Source organism: Meleagris gallopavo, chromosome 3 (assembly GCF_000146605.3).
Source record: "Meleagris gallopavo isolate NT-WF06-2002-E0010 breed Aviagen turkey brand Nicholas breeding stock chromosome 3, Turkey_5.1, whole genome shotgun sequence".
NCBI classification, from domain to species: Eukaryota; Metazoa; Chordata; class Aves; order Galliformes; family Phasianidae; genus Meleagris; species Meleagris gallopavo.
Genome location: NC_015013.2, coordinates 73,107,163 through 73,125,657, shown reverse-complemented (window position 1 = coordinate 73,125,657; position 18,495 = coordinate 73,107,163). Strand labels below are relative to the sequence as shown.

The following is an 18,495-nucleotide window of genomic DNA, read 5'->3' as shown; positions in this document are numbered from 1 at the left end:
AAAAAAAAAAGGACGTTGTTCTTGGAGCCTAATTATGCAGTATTTACATGCAAGTTTTGTGTTTTTCCACAATATAAGTCCTTTCAAGTCTGGAAAACATGCAGCAGTCCTTGTTAGCACAAGCTTGCTTCTGATTTCCTTTAGTCCTACAATCAACACAGTTATTTACAAGACTCTAATGACAGGAGCTATCATTTAAAGGAATGCAAACTAAGGGAACAACACAAAGATGATGGGCTAATAGAAGTGAAATAAGCAGTTGTTTGTCTTGAACAGTCTTTACTGTTGTTAACAAGTCAACATAACAAAAAGCTCTTGGAAGTTCATTAGGATCAGCACTTAAACTGATTCTAGCTTTGTTATTTATTGTACAGATTATTAAGTTTCATTCATCAAGTTATATCTGATTCTTCTGAGAATTACATATAAAATAATTTATTTTATATATATATAGTTTTAATCCTTCACTTATTTGGAAGTTATTCTCCATCCTGCACTGGTGGAAAAAAGGACATTTACTGACTTACCAGTACAACCTTGCCACTCTATAAATCCTCATGGATCTTAAAATCTGGCCATTTTAATTCCAATTTCAGATAATTCTGATGATGGATAGCAGAGATATTTACCTTAAGTTTTAGTAAACTAATTATTTTTTCTTTCTAAGGGATCAAGATTAAGAAGTATCTATCTGAGATAAAGAGTACAAATTGCTTGAGATCCTTTAAAGTACCAGTTATTTCAGTCTTAACTAAGTTGCATGTGAAGTCAAATCTAAGGCTATTAGCAGATTCATTATTTATATATATTTACAGTTTCCTAAGGGAAAGACTGATTGAGAAATCCTGGGAGACTCCCTACACGTAAACCCTAACACAGAAGGCTACAATTTTTATTTGGAGAGTTCTTCAAGTAGACAATGATCCCCAAATGTTGTCTTAGCATCTAATTCCTCCTAGGAGCCAGATACTTATAAAGAACCCTGGTCTGGCATAACATTAATGACTGAAATTTGAAACCTTGCATTGCTTGAGTAGCTTGCTGAATGAAACCGAACTACTTGCTATATAACATAACACTCAATAATCAAGAGCATTTTGCGATTGGTCCCCGGGGAAAACATCTGAAACTAGTATTTCTTTCAAAGAGCCAAGCAGTTTATGTTGATTCCATGTAAACTAATGACTTCAAAGATGGAAAAAATTCCTATCAAAAAGAATTACTTCAGTCAAGGAAGTTTTCATTTACCTCAAAACAGGAGAAAAATAACAGAAGGAAAGAATTTTTTGGTTTTTGTTTTATAAAGACATGGTTAGCTTCTGTGAAGACACCAAGGGAGAATAGTGATGACTCCTACACGATGTGATGAAGTTACCAAATGGAAGAATTTTCCTGGATCTTCTGGGATTCTTTGCTTCCAGGGGCCAGAAATTTTCAGGACTTATTTTTCCAGAGAATGCCGTGGACTTGCCAGGTTGATCAAAAATAAGTGAAAAAGTTCAGCACTACCAAGTTGGAATTTTTGATCTAACTATTTTTAAAATCAGTCACTGCCAAGTATGTATCTGTATTCTAAAAATTCCACAGGAAGAGGCTTAGGAAGGAGAGGTCTCAAGAGTTTTTTTTTTTTAAAGAAAGCAAACAACAAAGCCAACAGAAAGGATACACAAATCACAGAGGAACACTGTACTATGTAGGTCAAGAAGACAGAGATTTATGCTGTGAATTAGGAAATACTTTATAGTGATTTACTTGTGTTCCTTGATTGTTGATGTCCACAAAATCACTCCATTCATTTACTAAATCATCAGATGACATCACTTTCAGAAGAATGCTGGGTAACAAATCTCTTGTTTTGCAGTCTGGGTAGCTGGATACTTGATGGTAAAGTTCATGATGAATTGAACATTCAGCTGGAATCTTTCTACAATAAACTTCAAACTTTGGTGTATCTGAAATATTTATATATAAAATATGTAAGATTAAGGCTTTCTAAAATCCACATTAAATGAAAACAAACCTATACATACACAAACTAAGAAGTTTCTAAAATACTCTGCCTAAAATATTACTAAGAAATAAAAACATTACTTTCCTATTCATTGGAATTGTCTGTGTGGTTTTTTTTTTGTTTTTTTCTCTTTTCTTTCTCTTATTAAGATTTATATAAGTAGTTTTCCACTGATTGTTACATTAACATATTGTAGCTAGTGGGTTTTTTTGTAGTTGCATTTGCCAATCTGAGGAAATTCAAGTGTTCCATGGGACTGAACTGATGTCAACAAAATTTCACTGTCTCCTAGCTTCCTACAACCAGTTCACCTTGGTAGCTGGAACTACAGAGGCCCAAAAGCCTGCACCTTCATTACCTCCTGGTTAATTTCATTAGCTTCCAGGCTTCAGTGTGCTCCAGAATCACTAGATTTGAGATTCACTTTCATGCAGGCATGAGGTTCTTGTTTTAACCAAAACACATACTGAATTCATCTTTGCACTGGAGATAAAGTGAAATCATTTATACTGCAAAAGTACACTTTTTAATTCCTGCAAACAACATACCTTTGAAGTTCTCTTTTAGAAGCAATGAAATGGAGCACCTGTTGTGGATAATTATACGAGGACTTGGATCTTCTGTAAGTGTTAGGTATGTCACGCCAAGATGCTCTTGGTAAGTCAGTGTTACAGCTCTAAAACAGAAGAAAACATATTTTAATGTGTAAGTTTTGGATGAAACTTATATGTGTTCTTACCCTGGACATACAAATACAATCAAAACTACCATCTAGAATCTTCTCTATGATCAAAGTATGATTCCACCAATACTTACATATATAGACTAGTACCTGTCTTCACAAAGCATTATACTGAAACAAAAGAGCACGTGGAAATACCATGAAACACAACATCAGAGGAAAAAATCACTTCATGGAGACTACTCATGAGTTAAACTGTGCATGTGTGTTTGCAAGATGAGAGCCCTAGCCAGCACATATTTATATAAAATTAAAAACATGAGATTGTAAGCCCAAATTTTTAACATAAATCTTAAAAATTTTCCAGAGGAATTTGCACGCATACTTCTCTGACACACATGAAAGATATTTTAAACAATTGCATAGATCTGTGACCGTTAGCTCCCCTGGAATGATCGACAATGCTATTGCCCCTTCAAACGTTGATGTTATGGAGCATCACTACACCAATTTTCAAAATGAGAAATCAATTAACTTGTTTACTCATTAGCTACTTACACATAAAATATCTTTAAGCAAATTCTTTTTTGCATGTGTCATTTCAACTACTTCTAAAAAAAAAACAACTTCACCTTATGGAGATTTTCAAAATTCAAACACTCTCAAAATTTGCTCCAGATCCTCTATGGCTGTCTCAGGATTATAAAGAATTCTTTCTGTGTTCTTTACATTTTGGTGATATTTTCTTTAAGCTGAAGTTTGTGTGGGAACCTTTAGTACTCATAATGATACCGAGTACTGTAGGCAAGAGAAAGATCATACAGCTAATAATTTGTACTGATACAGCTTCTCTCAGTTTCTTTCAGCGGATTATTTCTTGTTTCTATCAGCAAAAGAATGCATAGATTTATATATTGGGACTGAGAATTAAATCTGGGCATCTAACAAGCCATTGGACTTTTACTTTTAGCTAACTGGATGCATTTGTTTGGAAGCAGAATGCACGTTCGAATATTTCAAGCTTTCAAAACTTGGAAGTCTTTACTTGCCTATAGTCTTGAAATAGTTTCTCCCTTGTATCACTTATCCTGTTTTTCTCTTACTGAAATATATTTTTACCTCCCATACATTTTTGTATGGTACTATTCTACATTGTCCTTCAAACCTTGTTACAAAAAAATTAAAACAGACTGTAACCACAAATGAAAGCTTTTCATTCTCTTCTTTTGTATGCAAGTATAAATAGAAGCCCATACCTTATAAAAATCGTACAACTTGTACAAGATCATAACATTAAACCATTTACAATAAAACCATCAAAACCATCAAAAGATAACAATTTTTAAATTAAAGTAAGGCTTCCCTTTACATATGGGGGGCATGTGTTACTCTGACTTCCGCATTAATCTCTTGCGATTTGTTACTAGCTGAGGCTTTATAGCAACAAGGAACATTCATCACTCGTTCAGCATTTAGTACCTGGTATAAAATCCGCTTTCCCTACTGGCCCCAATAGGCACTGCCACACTCTGTCTGGGAAACTCCTGTTTAATCACAGCTGGTAGGCTCCAGAACTCAGAGCTGCCACCTGGACTGAAACTCAGCAGCATGCACTTCTGAGTAGGAGGTGTCCCTGAAGTTTCAGGGCCACTATCCACCAACAGGTCCCAGCATGGCACGGAAGTCAGTGTTTCAGTGCTCTTTGTCCTGGCTGGCCCAACACTGAACACGGTGCTATCTGTTGAGTGAAACTCCTGGAGAGAAAACAGAGGGACAAGCTAACTCATAAGAGGCTTTTATTCATGCTGATCTTGCATAGAACAGTTTTAAGTAGCCACTGGGCCACAACTAGCAGCTGCATCGAGTCTCATGCTTTCAGAGCTACTTGGCCAAATTCTGTCTTCAGTTATACTTAAGCAGTTTAACCGAGCACAGTTATCTATAGTCCATACTCAGCTGCACAAAATAACTCCGCCAAAAGCAACAGTTACATCGCTGTAAAACAACAGTGAGAAGAAAATCCATTGATAGATTTAAAACTCGTGTTGTAGTCCAGCCTTAGCATTCTTCCAGTTCCCCTTAAATTCCCCGTAAGACTGTCACAAAATGCACAATGCACAAACACAGGTACTAATGTAAAGAAAAATAATGCAGAAATAAACAATACATAAATAGGGAACTTTAAAAATATGTTGATCTGCCAACTCCTCTCCTGTTTGACTCTGAGAATTCTTTCCATATATTCTGTTATGAATATAGTCTTCAGTAAATTTATATAAATTGTGCATACATTTTGGTTCCTGTGAGCTAGTTCTTAAATCTACTGAGCAATTATTAGAGAGCTGATATTCACAATTTGATGCAGTTTGCTGAAATACATAAACCTTGGGCACGTCCCTAGGTATGCAGCCCCATTGGAATCTTCCCAAAACTTTTCAGCCTGCCAGGCCAATGTACCTCTTTTACATGCAAATTCAATAAAAATTCATAGAGCAGCTTCAACAGCTACTACGGATTATGCTGCTTATTTCACAGAAATGGCCATTAGTGTCTGAACAGATGGAGGACTGGCAGAACTAATTGTGTAACGTGCAAGAATCTCCTGCTTTGCACAAAGTCTGATCACAGTGAATTACTGCAGTTATATTTGCCCAGGATTCTCTATTTTAAACTGTAGTGATATACCATAATCTGTAATTATTACATCTAATGACTTCTGTTCAAGTTATGCTGTATGCAGTTAAGACTATACAAACCTAAAGATGTCTGTAAGGTAAGTGACAAAAAAAAATGGCACTTTACCTCTTCTCCTGAGTACAGTTTGGACATACAAAGCTGCGGTCTGTAATAGATTTGATATGATGTATCATTGATTACTGTTGTCTTATCTTCAATTTGTAGAATTTGTATACCTTGTCGAACCATAGAAGAAATGCAGAACTGGCACAACTGTAAGATAATTATGATAATGATGTTGATGAAGTCATAAATAAAAGCAGGAAACACTGAAATACAGTGCCTGAATTGCCATTTTCTTAACTATGGAAATCCTTTCTACATTCATGTACTTTGTAAATGGAGCCATATCATATGCTTCTAAGTTGCAACTGTCAATGTTTTTCAAACAAGAATGATAATTAATTAATTCCAGAAAGTCTTGTATCACCTTGATGAGCTGGGCAGATTATTTCTTACTAATGCTTTAAATTATACTTCTTACATTATTTACATTCTCATTATGTTCTACGTGTATTAACATAATTGGGGACAAGTTTTAATGCTGCATACATTTGATGATTTTTTAAGTTAAATGATAAAGTTATAATTTTCTCCTAACCTTTTGATGACCTGGAAAAGCACCAAGTTTTATTTCAGCTTCAACAAAACCTTCTTCATCCAATGTTACTACTTCCCCATTCTCAGCATCCTTCCATTTTGGGGAGGTCACATCATGAACCAGTTTGATTGCCACTGATTTGTGCACGGTGTTAGTGTTTGCCCAGTATATTCCAACCTGGAAAGCTTCCTGCAAGCGAAAAAAGACCAGCTATCAGTTGTTGATAATTCCATACATTTCTTCTACACTTACACATTGTTTTCAGTATGCAGTCACTGTCATTTCCTGCCTTTTTCCAATTCTTTCCAAGCAGCACAAGGATAGATGAAACCATAATGTGGATATGAAACTGACCCACCCAGTGAAATTGAGACTGTAGGGAACACTGAGATGTGTTAATCAGCAGACCTTTTGTTTCTCAACAGACATTTATGGGGAAAAAAAGAATGGCAAAATAAGCAGGAAGTATCAAATTATCCTGCTGGAACTGACAAATTGATCTGTTGAATTATCTTAATTCTTTCAAAAATAAACAATATTAGGACTGTAGTAAAAAAGCAAATGCATGATGAAGCTAAGATATGCAAGAAGATCCATTAGATAAAGCCCTAAATTCAAGAAGGAAGATATTCTGAATAACTGTCCTCATTTGTCATTCACCCCGTCTTGTTACCAAACCGCTCCTGGTACTACATGAGCTATGAAACACCTCAGCCTAAACCACTCAACGATGAAATATCCCTTAGAGGCTGTCAGCTGTGCTACCGTGGTCAACACATCCCCTAAGAGATAAGCTAATAATGCAGGATGCAGTTAGGCCTGCAGAGCAGTGCCCGAAGTCTTTACTTGAGCTTTGGAGTAATTTTCTTGGGCTGCTACATGGAGAACTTTGTCTTCTGACTCAAATGGCAGTTACCTCGAAGTTGGGGGGAATCATTACTTTTCCAGTAGGCACTTGAAGCACTATCTTCTCTCCTTCAAAGAGCCAGAGGTCCCACTTGGACTGATTGATAAGCAAAGCCCAGGGCAGGAGTTCTATCAGCAGAGTTTTAACACATGGTTTCCACACTGACAGCTTTACCCGCATTGGACTGTCCCACTGGGAGAGCTGCTCATTGCTGTTCGGAAACAAATAAACAAAATGATAAAGTCAAATAATGGCTTTAAGATATGCAATAATTTTCACTTCATTTTCAAGACCTCGCCTTTTTGAAATAAAGAAATGGTCTCCTCTTACCTAATCATTCTGGAACATATTGTTATGCTGTCAGAATGAGCCTCTTGTAGGCTATAAAGACTTATTTGTAACAGCATAAGCTCGAACTAAATTTTGTCAATTAAATGAATGCCCTAGAATTGCTGTTATTCTCTATAGCTAAGCCTGTGACTTCTGCAAACAAAATCAAAATTATTCATTTATTTTCCCCTCGACTCTTTTTTCTGCTGTTTCTGAGCTGAAACACAGATCTTGAATAAACAACCTCTACAGCTGCAGCAAAAAAAGTTGTATTCACAAAAAGAAAAAGAAAAAAAAAAGTTTCATTTATTTAGTCCTTGAACGGATGCAGTCTTTTCAGTGTAATCAAGGGTAGCCCTTAGGCTAACTGAAAGTTCTTCCTGCCTGCAACCACTTCTGCAGCTTACAAATAGGAATCTTGTAATTACTGAAAACATACTCAACGTTGATCACATGCAGTCTTCTTGAAGTTGATTTCACAAGGCTGACTAAGCAAACAAGCACCATGCCAAGCTCTTGATAACAAAGAAAATGTTATATGTAAATGTATTTTTGGGGCTTTCTTTTGGTTGGGGTAGTAACTTTTCAAAACAGATAAAATCTATAACTAGTTCAGAAAATTCCGTTGTCTAAAAATGCAGTCAGAATAATCTAACGAAGGATAAAACACAATAAGTTTGAACTTATAAGAAACTTATGCTACAGAGTAAAAAAACAAAGTGTACAAGCTTTCAATAACTGCAATTATACAGCTAGAACACATAATACACATCAAATTTTGATCACTGAGATTATTTTTAGTTAATGAGGAATTTAGGACAAGCTATGATATTTTCACAGCTGACTTAAGTCTGAAAGGACACAGGTTGATCTATTAATGTAAGTAGAAAGTTAATTAAGAGTCTTGGTGATCCTTATTTTGATTAAGTAGTTGAGCTCTACAGAGTTTATGCTTGGTCAAGACTCAAAACATTTACTGAGTTCCACTGTTAGGTTAGTTGTTTTAAATTTCATTAACAAAGTTTTATTGTAAAAACAGATGAAAAGAATAACCTGTTTAGATAAAGATCAAAGATCTTCCAGCCTAGTATTTTGACCCTTATACTGGTTAGTAACGGACATCTACAAAACCCTAAAAAGACAGCTGGCAGATACCAATGCACTGCTAGTACATTTTCCCAGCCTCCAACAATCTGTGAGTAAGGGAGATACTTAGCAGTAAGCGATACCTTTGTATTTAATGATATGGATGGTAAAGTTTTAGTTAGCTTCCTAGAGGCTTTATTTCAATTAACCATTTTATCTTGTGGAAGATCTCTTTATTTGAAAAGTCAATGCAATGACCATGAAGTACATTTAGCAAAAAACTACCTGTCTGAATCCTTCTTGTTATATGGCCATGCAGGCTGATGAGGATTAGCAGTGCCGTAAAACTCGGACAGAATCTGGTTGACATTGCCACCTGGATGGGATTTAGTTGCTATCTGTTTAATAAGCGTAGTTGAGATAGGGACTGCACACTCTGAAGGATCATCTTCCTCCCTGTCATTGAAAACAGATTTGGTCATTCACAGAACAAGATCAAGTATTAATAGCACTAACATTTTCTTTAATGAAGCTTTCCAAGTGGGTTCTGCAAGAGGAACACTCTCAAAGTAATTGTGGATGAATTGTCCAACAAGTTACTGAGCATATGCAGATATGCATGAACCTGTTATGACACTTTAATAACATTTGTGTCTAAGACCCCAGGAATTGAAGAGTATTCACAATAAATAGTCCAAGAGAATTTAGGATTTTTTTTTTTTCCCAAAACACAAGAATGTGGATAGTTTAAGCAAACAAATGCCAGCACATTCAGTATAGTGATACTAAATGTATTATTTCCTATCATATTACTCCAGGTCACACACACTTGTTCTCTTGTACCTCCTTTGCATACTCTGTTCTCTTTGAAATACTGCACTAGAAGTTAAAGTGTAAATGGTTTCTTCTTTTCAATACAAATGAATCATTTTCAAGGAAAGTGCATATTTTACCTGGCTTGAAATGTCAGGTGATGAGTAAGATCAGGTTCTACATTTTGCAGAGCTTTCTCCTGTCCTTTCCCTGGAACCACTTGTATTTCATTCAATCCTAGACTCCTTTTCTCTAAATGTATGATAATTGGGTCTGGAAGATGGCTCCTTACAATGAAAAGAGGGCTGAAAACAATCTACAAAAAGGAAAAAAAACAACACTTTTATTCTTACTTTATTTCAGAATTACATCTGTTGAAACAAGCTATTAATAAGTCTTTCCAGTGGGTCATTCTGCCCTTAATTAATCATATGACATATAAGTTGTCAACACTGAGATTAAAGAGGCATTACTTACTATTCGCTGCTGCACTTGAGAGCTGGGCTCTAAAGTCAGAATTGTGCACCACACGTATGTAATCAAACTCTTTGAGGATGGTACCTGCATGCAGATATATCAGCAGTATTTCATTAGAATTATTCTAAGCTGATGATAATGAACATTTCATCATATCAAACGATATGATAAAGTTAAAAGTTCTCAGTTCTCACGGACATTTTTTAAGTTATATCTCAAGCATCTAATTTCAGACATACCTGGATGACGGTGCTGTGTTCTGTATGTTTAGAACTCAGACATACATCTTGGGACCAGTCTTCATCTCCTGTGGCCTTCACACTGAGTTCGGTGAGCTCGTCATCTTCTAGGACATAGGAAGGCAGCTTCTGCTTGGCTGCAAGGCAGTTGATGTGCTCTTTAACAACTGCCTGTCCATCCTGACTAATGTAATGCTGAACCACCTTCAGTTCGATACTTTCTGAAAGGTAACTACAGACTGTCTGTCTTCCACAGATTAGGATCTAAAACACACAAAAATATTCAGCCCGTATATAAACAATTGGAAATAAGAAAGGTCAAGACTGAATTACAGATGGAAAACGTGTACAAAAACAATCTCTATTTTAGCATTTTCATTCTGTTACATTTTTCCAAGCACTACTGAAGGCAGTGAATGGTAAATGTTATTCTTATTGGCCAAATGTATGTGCAATTTCATAGAAATCAGGCATTAAGAATCTCACTCAGCAGTACTGACCATGGCTGACATAATTCTGGCTTTGATTTTAAGAGCAGTGTGATGGTCTCTGAACGACACACCTTCTAAATAGACACAGTGATATACTTCAGACATAAGGTTTCCACTGACAAAGGACAGTGGGACATGCAGAGATCCAGATCATTAATGGTTGCTGTCTCAAAGCAATCGCTGTCTGTAACACATGAATTATTTCTCACAGAACATACACCTGTCTTTTTCTAAGCTGTACAAAGGAAAAGTATCTCTATTACAACCATCATTTGCTTTTCACCAATAAGGCCTTGCACCACAGCTACAAACAAGCAAACTCTCAGCATGGCTCTTGACTGATCAGCTGTATTTCTGTTGTGCAACATGAGGCACTCTGCCATATTCATGTTGTGCCCACTCCATGCTCTCTCTTCTGCCGATGCAGACAGAATGACTGCAGCACTATTACAAATCCCTATACAAAGATATGATGTGAAAAGTTACTGTGCAGCAACCCATTTTCAAATGTAGTTCTTACTTCATTCTCTTCTAATAAAACAAAGGCCTGAATTACATTCTAGAATAAAAGAACAAGTTTCTTAACAAAGTGAATTACTTCAACTCATGACCTTAACAAATCCAAGAAATTGTGGAAGTTACCAATGACAGAATTTTCAAAAGGAAGTTTACTGAAACATGTGAAATATGTGGTGCTAACAGTTTTTATATGTCAAGATCCATACCATAATGAGTTCTTACAGAAGAGTTGTAAAAACTCCTTAAGTGTACCCAGAATACTGTTATACTTGCTTTTTTGCAGGTCTCGTTAGGAAGGGAATAATAAGGTTTATTCATGAATAAACAATGGTTTAAGTTACTCAGATTATTTTTTTCCAAACAGGATCAAATACTCACTTGTTTTTGTACTCCACTGAGCTGCTGAACCTTGATAATAAGTGAAGCCGTGCGGCCCTTGTACTGAATGGTACGGATAAAGGTCCCTGCATTGTCCACACTGAATGGCTCAGACCACCGCCAGTTTCCCCAGCCTTCAATACAGATGTGCAACAGCTGGAAAGAAAACAATTGCTACTTCAACACTAGCCAGCCTTGCAGTAAGATAGGAATTCCCATGACAGGGAAATATCCTTGTTTTTAAAACTCAGCCATACTAAGCACACCAGTTCACTGAGTCATTTGCACATTCTAGGACTTTGGATAGAAACAGAGGAATGGACAACACAGTAAGTAAGATGGTTCTGCATCATGCGTTTCTGTAAAGTACCTGCTTTAACTCTGTGTTTACGGATGGAAAAAATCAAGCGCACAACAGTTCAACATATGTTAGCTAGACTACAGAGGATAAAACAGGAAATAAGAGATTTTCTTTACTGTATTTGAAATTATCCTAGAAATCCTATCTCCACATTAGCAGCAAGGCAATATGGAGTGCAGGTCCATTTTTTTGGCCTTTTGGGCAAGAGAGAATATTGCAAGCACCGTTCACCTCAGTAGAAGAATACAAATCTTTTTGTATATACACATGTAGAGCTCAGACCTACATATGTGTTAAACGTATAAGAATGTAGCATATCACTGAGAGATGGGAAACATTTCATTTCTTATACAAATGTGGTGGCAAGTTCAAGCTTGACTGCATGAGAAGAAATTTTACTGCGTAATTATACTCCCTGTGTGATTTATTCCGGAAAAGGAGTGGCTTTTTTCCAGTTTAACTAAATCACTTCCAGAGCAATATAGTCTTTCATCATTTGAAGAGCCTTTCATCCACTTACCCACCATACGCACTTACCTCTATCCCATGGAGATTCTTTAAGCCAGTGTAGTGAAAATTGGTACTGTTCCATGTAGGTCAATGAAGTTACATAAATTTATTTATGCCAGCTGAAGATCTGGCTATTTAGCTCTGCATAGATCTTTTGTGGCTGTGCAAACTTAAGAATGTGAGCTATATATAAGCGATCAAAGCAATAGGAATTCTGGGTAAAATTTAGTCTTTGCAGAGGGCCAGCATAGAGTCTAAGCATCACTTAAGTCCTTCGAAACGGTTACATAAAGGCCTTGTGGGAGTTCTTTCTTGAGGGTTGAATTTCAGACTGATTTTGGCCATCTGTCATTAATTAATTTAAGTAATTGGGAACAGGATCAGGCCCAGGTTTGATTATTTACACTAGCAAAAAATGAGACTTGTAAATATTATGTTCTCCCATGATTTGTTTCCAAAGACAGATAGCACTGTCCGTAGATCTGGCCAGTTGGACTTTGTGAATGTCTGGATGTTGTTCTTTTCATTGTTTTAAGAAACAACCACAGCAACAACTTTCAAAGATATTACAACTCAGTAGCCTGTTTGCAATTTGCGGTATCCTCTGCACAAGTTACACACAGAACAAAAACATCTATTCAGTGGGTGGCTTTTGAATTTGTTAGAGTGATGACTGTTGCATTCAGATTCAAATTAGCTTTATGCTGGAAGCACAAAGGCTTGTGTGTGCCAGTGTGTGCATGGGCACACGCTTGGGTATGCTTGTGCATAGGCACTTCCTTATATTCAGGAAGACATTGAGGGAATTGTGCTCTAGGACACTCCGACTCGTAAACAAATACATTGCTCTGATACTTAAGTATTAGTTACAGAAAAGGAAAAACAAAAACAAAGAAGTCCAACTGCAGTGGCTGGAATCAGTTCAGTTTCTTACAGAGGCAGCTGGGAATAAATCTCATCACATCTGAACACTAAGAGAAACAAGGGAACTGTTTGCTTTGGAGAGACTGGTAGCGGGAAATGACAGCCAAGTAGTGAGAAGAGGTACTAAGAAGGCACGCAAAATATAGTGTGCTCCAAAGATAGATGTCACACGAATGCTATAATTGATGCTTAGTAATTGCATGTAGCTCCAACATTAGGATGTCTCCCACCCTGCATAAACAGCTTTGCTCATGCGCTGAACGTTCCCAAGAAACACCCTGTCAGCTTTTGCTGAGTGCTCATTAGCTCGCAGATGATGCCTTTACTCATTTTCTTCGTAGCACGATTAGTATGCATTTAACTTCATGGTTCAGAAGGAAAAATAAAAAAGAGATATTACTTTATGTTGAGAATTTCATATTTTCTAAATATTGTATACTAGTAAATACTACACACAACAGGGAACAACCTCCGTAAGCTATTTAATGACATAATAATATAAGAATTGTGTAAGTATCCTATTGAGCAAAGAAACTGCATTCCATGAAAACACAAAGGAGATCTCCTGGTGAGCCAGTTACTCAAATGAGAGATTTCTGGAAAGCACGGCTAGAAGTGATTAGCAAATGACACTAAGTGATATAGAGATATATGGCAGGAAGCAAAAATCGAAGTAATTTTAGAAAATTAAGTAATCAAGTGCGAACATTATGTTAGCAGTCATCATATTAGATGGTATTAGATGGAGTTCTAATGTTATAAACCTGACCTAATGCACAGATTGAAGGCAATTGCCATATAATCCCTTTCATTTATCAAGTTTTAAATTCTAAGTATTTCTTAGAAACTGTGCTATAAAGAAGTTTAACAACTAAAACTAAGTATGGTATATACATTAGGAGAAAAGAAAACTCATTGCAAAAAGGAACAGAAAATATTCAGCAATCTTCAACAACATTCTAACAAACATAATCCAGTGACAAATGGCAATCTGGAGTTTAGAGAGAATTTAAAGCAGACTATCGTTTTTACGCATATTCATTTGCACCCCCATTTGCTGTTGGGAAACATACCTGCAGAGCTTTTTGTTTTGACTAGACTTTGCTGTTTTGGAGATTTCTTTTAAAATCTGAGCCATTATGGATTTCTGTCTTGAAAGGGAAAGAAATTGCCTTCAGGGAGGCAGACTAAGATGAAGCTGTTCCTACTGGAATGGTTTGAAAAGCTGCACTTTTTACCATAGTTCCTCAAAGAATTTTTCTATGCACCTCTCAAAATTTGCTTAGGTTTTCAGCTAGATGTGTGGGTGAAGGATATGATCTGAGTAAATAAAGCTAAGTGTCATATGACAGGGCACGGAGACTAAAATGGGGATTAAAAATGAGACTAAAAATGGACTCTGTCCAGAAAAGGCAGCATTTTCCAGCTGTATAAGTAATTTAAATCTCAAAATGCCCTCAAAATACTTAGATACAAATTTATTTCTATTTTGCTTGTAACTTAGGTTCACTTCAGTTAAATGGTATCTTCTTTCCAGATGAAACTAGTAAATGCCTTCTGGGGAGAAAAAGAGACATTGATATAAACACTGAGGGACTTGAAGGAGTCAGGTGAGGACCTGGTTAGTGGCATGGAAGCAAGAGGTTATTTTAAGAGATGTGAGACAGTAAAATGGGATGATCCAGGAGAAAGGAAGAAAATGGAGACCTAGAAATGGGAACTGAATGGTAAGATTAGAAGCTAAAGCAATTTTAAATTGAAAAACTAAGAGTGAAGGATGACTGGCATTTTTTGTTTGTTTTTAGGACACTTACCACAATGTGGCACTCGACAAGAATTAGCAATCGTACTAACAAATAATATTTGGGAAAACAACAAATGCAATGTTCATTCTGCATATTGTCAATTGCAGCAGTCACTAAATTTCATTTTGGCTTGATTTTCTCATGGGACATGGGAGATCTGACCTTCTCTACACCACCAGGCCTTGAAAGACAAAAGGATAAAACAGGAGATGGAGGAAAGCAATTTCCATCACCCTTGTCCTGGCCAGCAGATACAAGGTCACACTCAGCAGACAAACTCTGACCCTCAGGGTTTCCTAAAGGTACTGTGAATCTCAGCAACCTGCAAAGAAGGCCTGAACCCCACAGAAACCAACTAGCTCTAAACACTATGGAATTGTCTTTTGGTTAAGGAACAGTAACCAAATTATGAGGATTCATGTGTCTCATGGACAACATTAATCTCTATCAGCCCCAGATAGCATCTAGAAAATAAGTTATACATAATATAGTCTAACCACTGATTTCGAATGCAAAATCCCAAAGGAAAGCAACAACACATTTCTCACTACTGAAATAGTGTAAAATAACATAAAACTTCTTTCTTTTTCTTTTTTTCTTTTTTTTTTTGCCTGATGTTGTTCTGCGAATAACCTGGGGAGGATTATGTTAAGTACAAAAGGTTGTGCACAGCATCTGTAACATCCCTAAACAATAAAACAGGAAAAAATCCTCATAATAACCGATGTGTAAGTCACAGCTTCTAAGCTGAACCCACAGAGTACTGTATATCATCTTACACTTTACAGGATATAGCCCAATACCTGGAAAAATGGTCACTTGGAAATAAATAATGATGAATTATTATCTTTCTGGAGATGCAACAAATGAAAATTTGGCTTCATGCTTTCTTTTTTTTTTTCATAGGAGAAAGAGGAGGAAGTTCTTAAAGCTATTTCCCAATCTACAACTGCCTTTAAGACTGCTCAGAACATTCCAGCAGAAGTCATGCTTTGCAGGCCAGCTATTTAAAACAAGGAAAGAAACATTTTAAATGGATTCCAGTGTTCAAGTGAAGGCATTACTGAAGTAACAACTCCTAATACCTTTTCAAGAGTTTCTAGGTGTACGTTCAGAAATTGCAAAGCAAATTACATTAGAAAGATCTTTTCTCTTAAATTCTACCGAAGCAGCAATTAAAGTGGCACAGATTTCTTTCAGGAATACTTACCAAAGCTTGATAAATAATAAATGTATGTAGCTTACAATCAATAACGTGGTCACATTCTCACTGAAGCCGCTGTTCAAATCAAAATACAAAGTGACTTTTACCCGCAGCACCTGCTGCTTCAAATTAAGGACAGTGTAAAGGGAAAACAGGCTGTTGTTACAGTGCTGGGAGTGAGAAAGTGAACAACAGCAAAATCAGCGTTACAGAGATTTTTGCTATTTATTTGCAAGCAAACAACCTCTGTAGAATACATTTGGGGGACTCTCATAAGAATGGTTGGTTTTTACATTTGCTGCGATCCCTGGTGGGACTCTGGGACTGCCTACTGTCTTGCAAGACAGAATTCCTTAACCCTGAGTAAATTGCTAGGAAGATCTGATCTCTTCTAACTTCAGAGTTTCACCCTATGTATCATGTGCTCCAGTTCTCCTAAAAAACACAGCTGTCTTGGAGACAAACATGACTTTTGACACAACTGGGGCCCATCCCACAAAGCAACTTGAAGATCAAGATAAGGAGCACAAACTGGATCCAATAATAACGGAGAGGCCAGCGGTGTCTGTGGAGCGCAGGAGTGATGTAGCTTCTCTTCCTTTTTAATGATATCTCACAGACCTCTAACTTTCATTAAAATCTGCAACAGGAACTCACGAGGTCTGGCAACTTTTGCTGGAATTGCCTAAAGCTTCAAATATCGTCAGTTTTGGACTTACCCCAGCTCTGAAAAGGACTATATACTGGGGGTGTCTTCTCCCCGAGGAGGGTCAAAAACCCATGAAATCTGAGGAAAACATGGGAGATGGAACAGAGCAAAAGAAAGAGCACCGGCACTCAGACTTATTACTGAAATATTAGCCAAACTAGTGAGACTTGCAGGAATTGGAGTGAAAGTTAAAAGGGAAAGGTTAGGTTTGCTGAAATTCAGACAAACCGGGCTGGGAAAAACCAAATAAAAGAAGGAGCTCAAGCATAAGCCAGACAATTAGAGGGACAGCACCAATAATCGATCAAACCAAATCCTTGCTGTGTTACAACTGTTTTCTGAACATCAGAAAATTGAATAATTGTAAATTATAGCCTATTGTAACTTCACTAATATTGATTTCAAATACAAGTGAAGCACTATAAAAATATCAGCTGCTACAAAACTAATGTATTGCAGGTAACACATAATTATGTTAAATAATTCGAACGGGTAATTACTGCATCTCTCACTATGCTTAATTAGCAAAAGAAAAATTGAGAATTTTATTGATGTGAATGTAAAAGAAATACAATCCTTTTAAAACTATTTATTTTCATCTAACTAAACTGCCTTGCCATACTAAAAAAACATTTTGCAGAGGTTAAATAAAGTATTTCATGGCAACCGCTGCTTCTTAGTGCCTGTGTAACAAGAAACATGAGCCAGCCAAAGTTGTGCAAGTTGGTTTTCTTTCCCAGTAAGAGAATGTGGTATCTAAGACCTTGTCCTAACTCATTTTATCCCCAAGTGTAAGTCAAGTAAGTCAAGTATGAACTAATGCCTGGAGGGAAGTCCCTGACTCCAGAAGTATGGATTATTTCACATTTATCTTACAATCTGCTCTCAGAGTTCTTAAAATTCACTAACTTGGCAAGTTGGGAATTATCATGAGAAATGAAATAATTTCATAACTATGAAGTCATCTAGCATTCCACGAATATGACACTGGTAGGGTTTGTCCATGCTTGGGCATTATTCTGACCTTTGGGTAATAACACTGATAGATGGAAACAATTAGAAAAGTGCCACAGCATAATGGGTACAATCTGATGTCTTAATTGAGGAATTGTTTTCATTTCAAGGATTTGTATTAATCATTAAGAAATTTGCACATGACAACATTTGTAATAATCTTCAAACAAACCTATTTTGTATGACCTAAAATGATTGTGCTGTTTAGGCTGTTTAGATGAACTGCCCCTTGGAAGCATGCTATATTTACAGCAATTCAGATTTAACATTAACCAAATGAACAAAGCTTACACATGGATGCCAAGATTCTCTAACCTTTCTAAAGAAAATTTGCTTCTATCTCACAGCGTGTGGAAAGCATATGCTTCCATATATTTTCAGTGGGATTACCTCAGTGCTATTTTTTAGTTCCTAAATTTCCCAGCAAGTGATGGCCATTGAAAAACATTAAAAGAGCAGTAATACTCTTGAAACTATTCCAAGGGCTGGGACAAGCGGGGCAGAGCCCCCCTACTGGAAGAGAGTGCTGGCCAGCAAAGTCAGGAGTAGGCTGTTAGCCTCACCATCTCCTGGGACATGGGAATCCAACATGACACTCATGGTTGTTTATCAGCCCAGTTCTTCAGTGAATCTGGATCAGAGCAAAAGGGAATGGGAAAGCCCTTTGGCATCACTGTGTTTCAAAAGGAAGAGTGAAT

At 36.7% G+C, this 18,495-nt stretch overlaps 1 protein-coding gene across 7 annotated transcripts in view; it reads right to left on the bottom strand.

Annotated features, from left to right (window-relative positions):
* Positions 1–18,495, bottom strand: part of VPS13B (vacuolar protein sorting 13 homolog B) — a 416,489-nt gene that overhangs the window by 26,835 nt on the left and 371,159 nt on the right. For all 7 annotated transcript variants that reach the window (XM_010709173.3, XM_010709170.3, XM_019614165.2 and 4 more), the window contains 11 exons: positions 11,271–11,426; positions 9,883–10,146; positions 9,644–9,727; positions 9,307–9,482; positions 8,639–8,809; positions 6,947–7,148; positions 6,031–6,219; positions 5,496–5,642; positions 4,173–4,447; positions 2,560–2,687; positions 1,753–1,952 (listed from right to left, as the gene is read on the bottom strand). In XM_010709173.3, the coding sequence (XP_010707475.1) occupies positions 1,753–1,952; positions 2,560–2,687; positions 4,173–4,447; positions 5,496–5,642; positions 6,031–6,219; positions 6,947–7,148; positions 8,639–8,809; positions 9,307–9,482; positions 9,644–9,727; positions 9,883–10,146; positions 11,271–11,426 (1,992 nt within the window). The remainder of the gene's footprint in view (positions 1–1,752; positions 1,953–2,559; positions 2,688–4,172; positions 4,448–5,495; positions 5,643–6,030; positions 6,220–6,946; positions 7,149–8,638; positions 8,810–9,306; positions 9,483–9,643; positions 9,728–9,882; positions 10,147–11,270; positions 11,427–18,495) is intronic.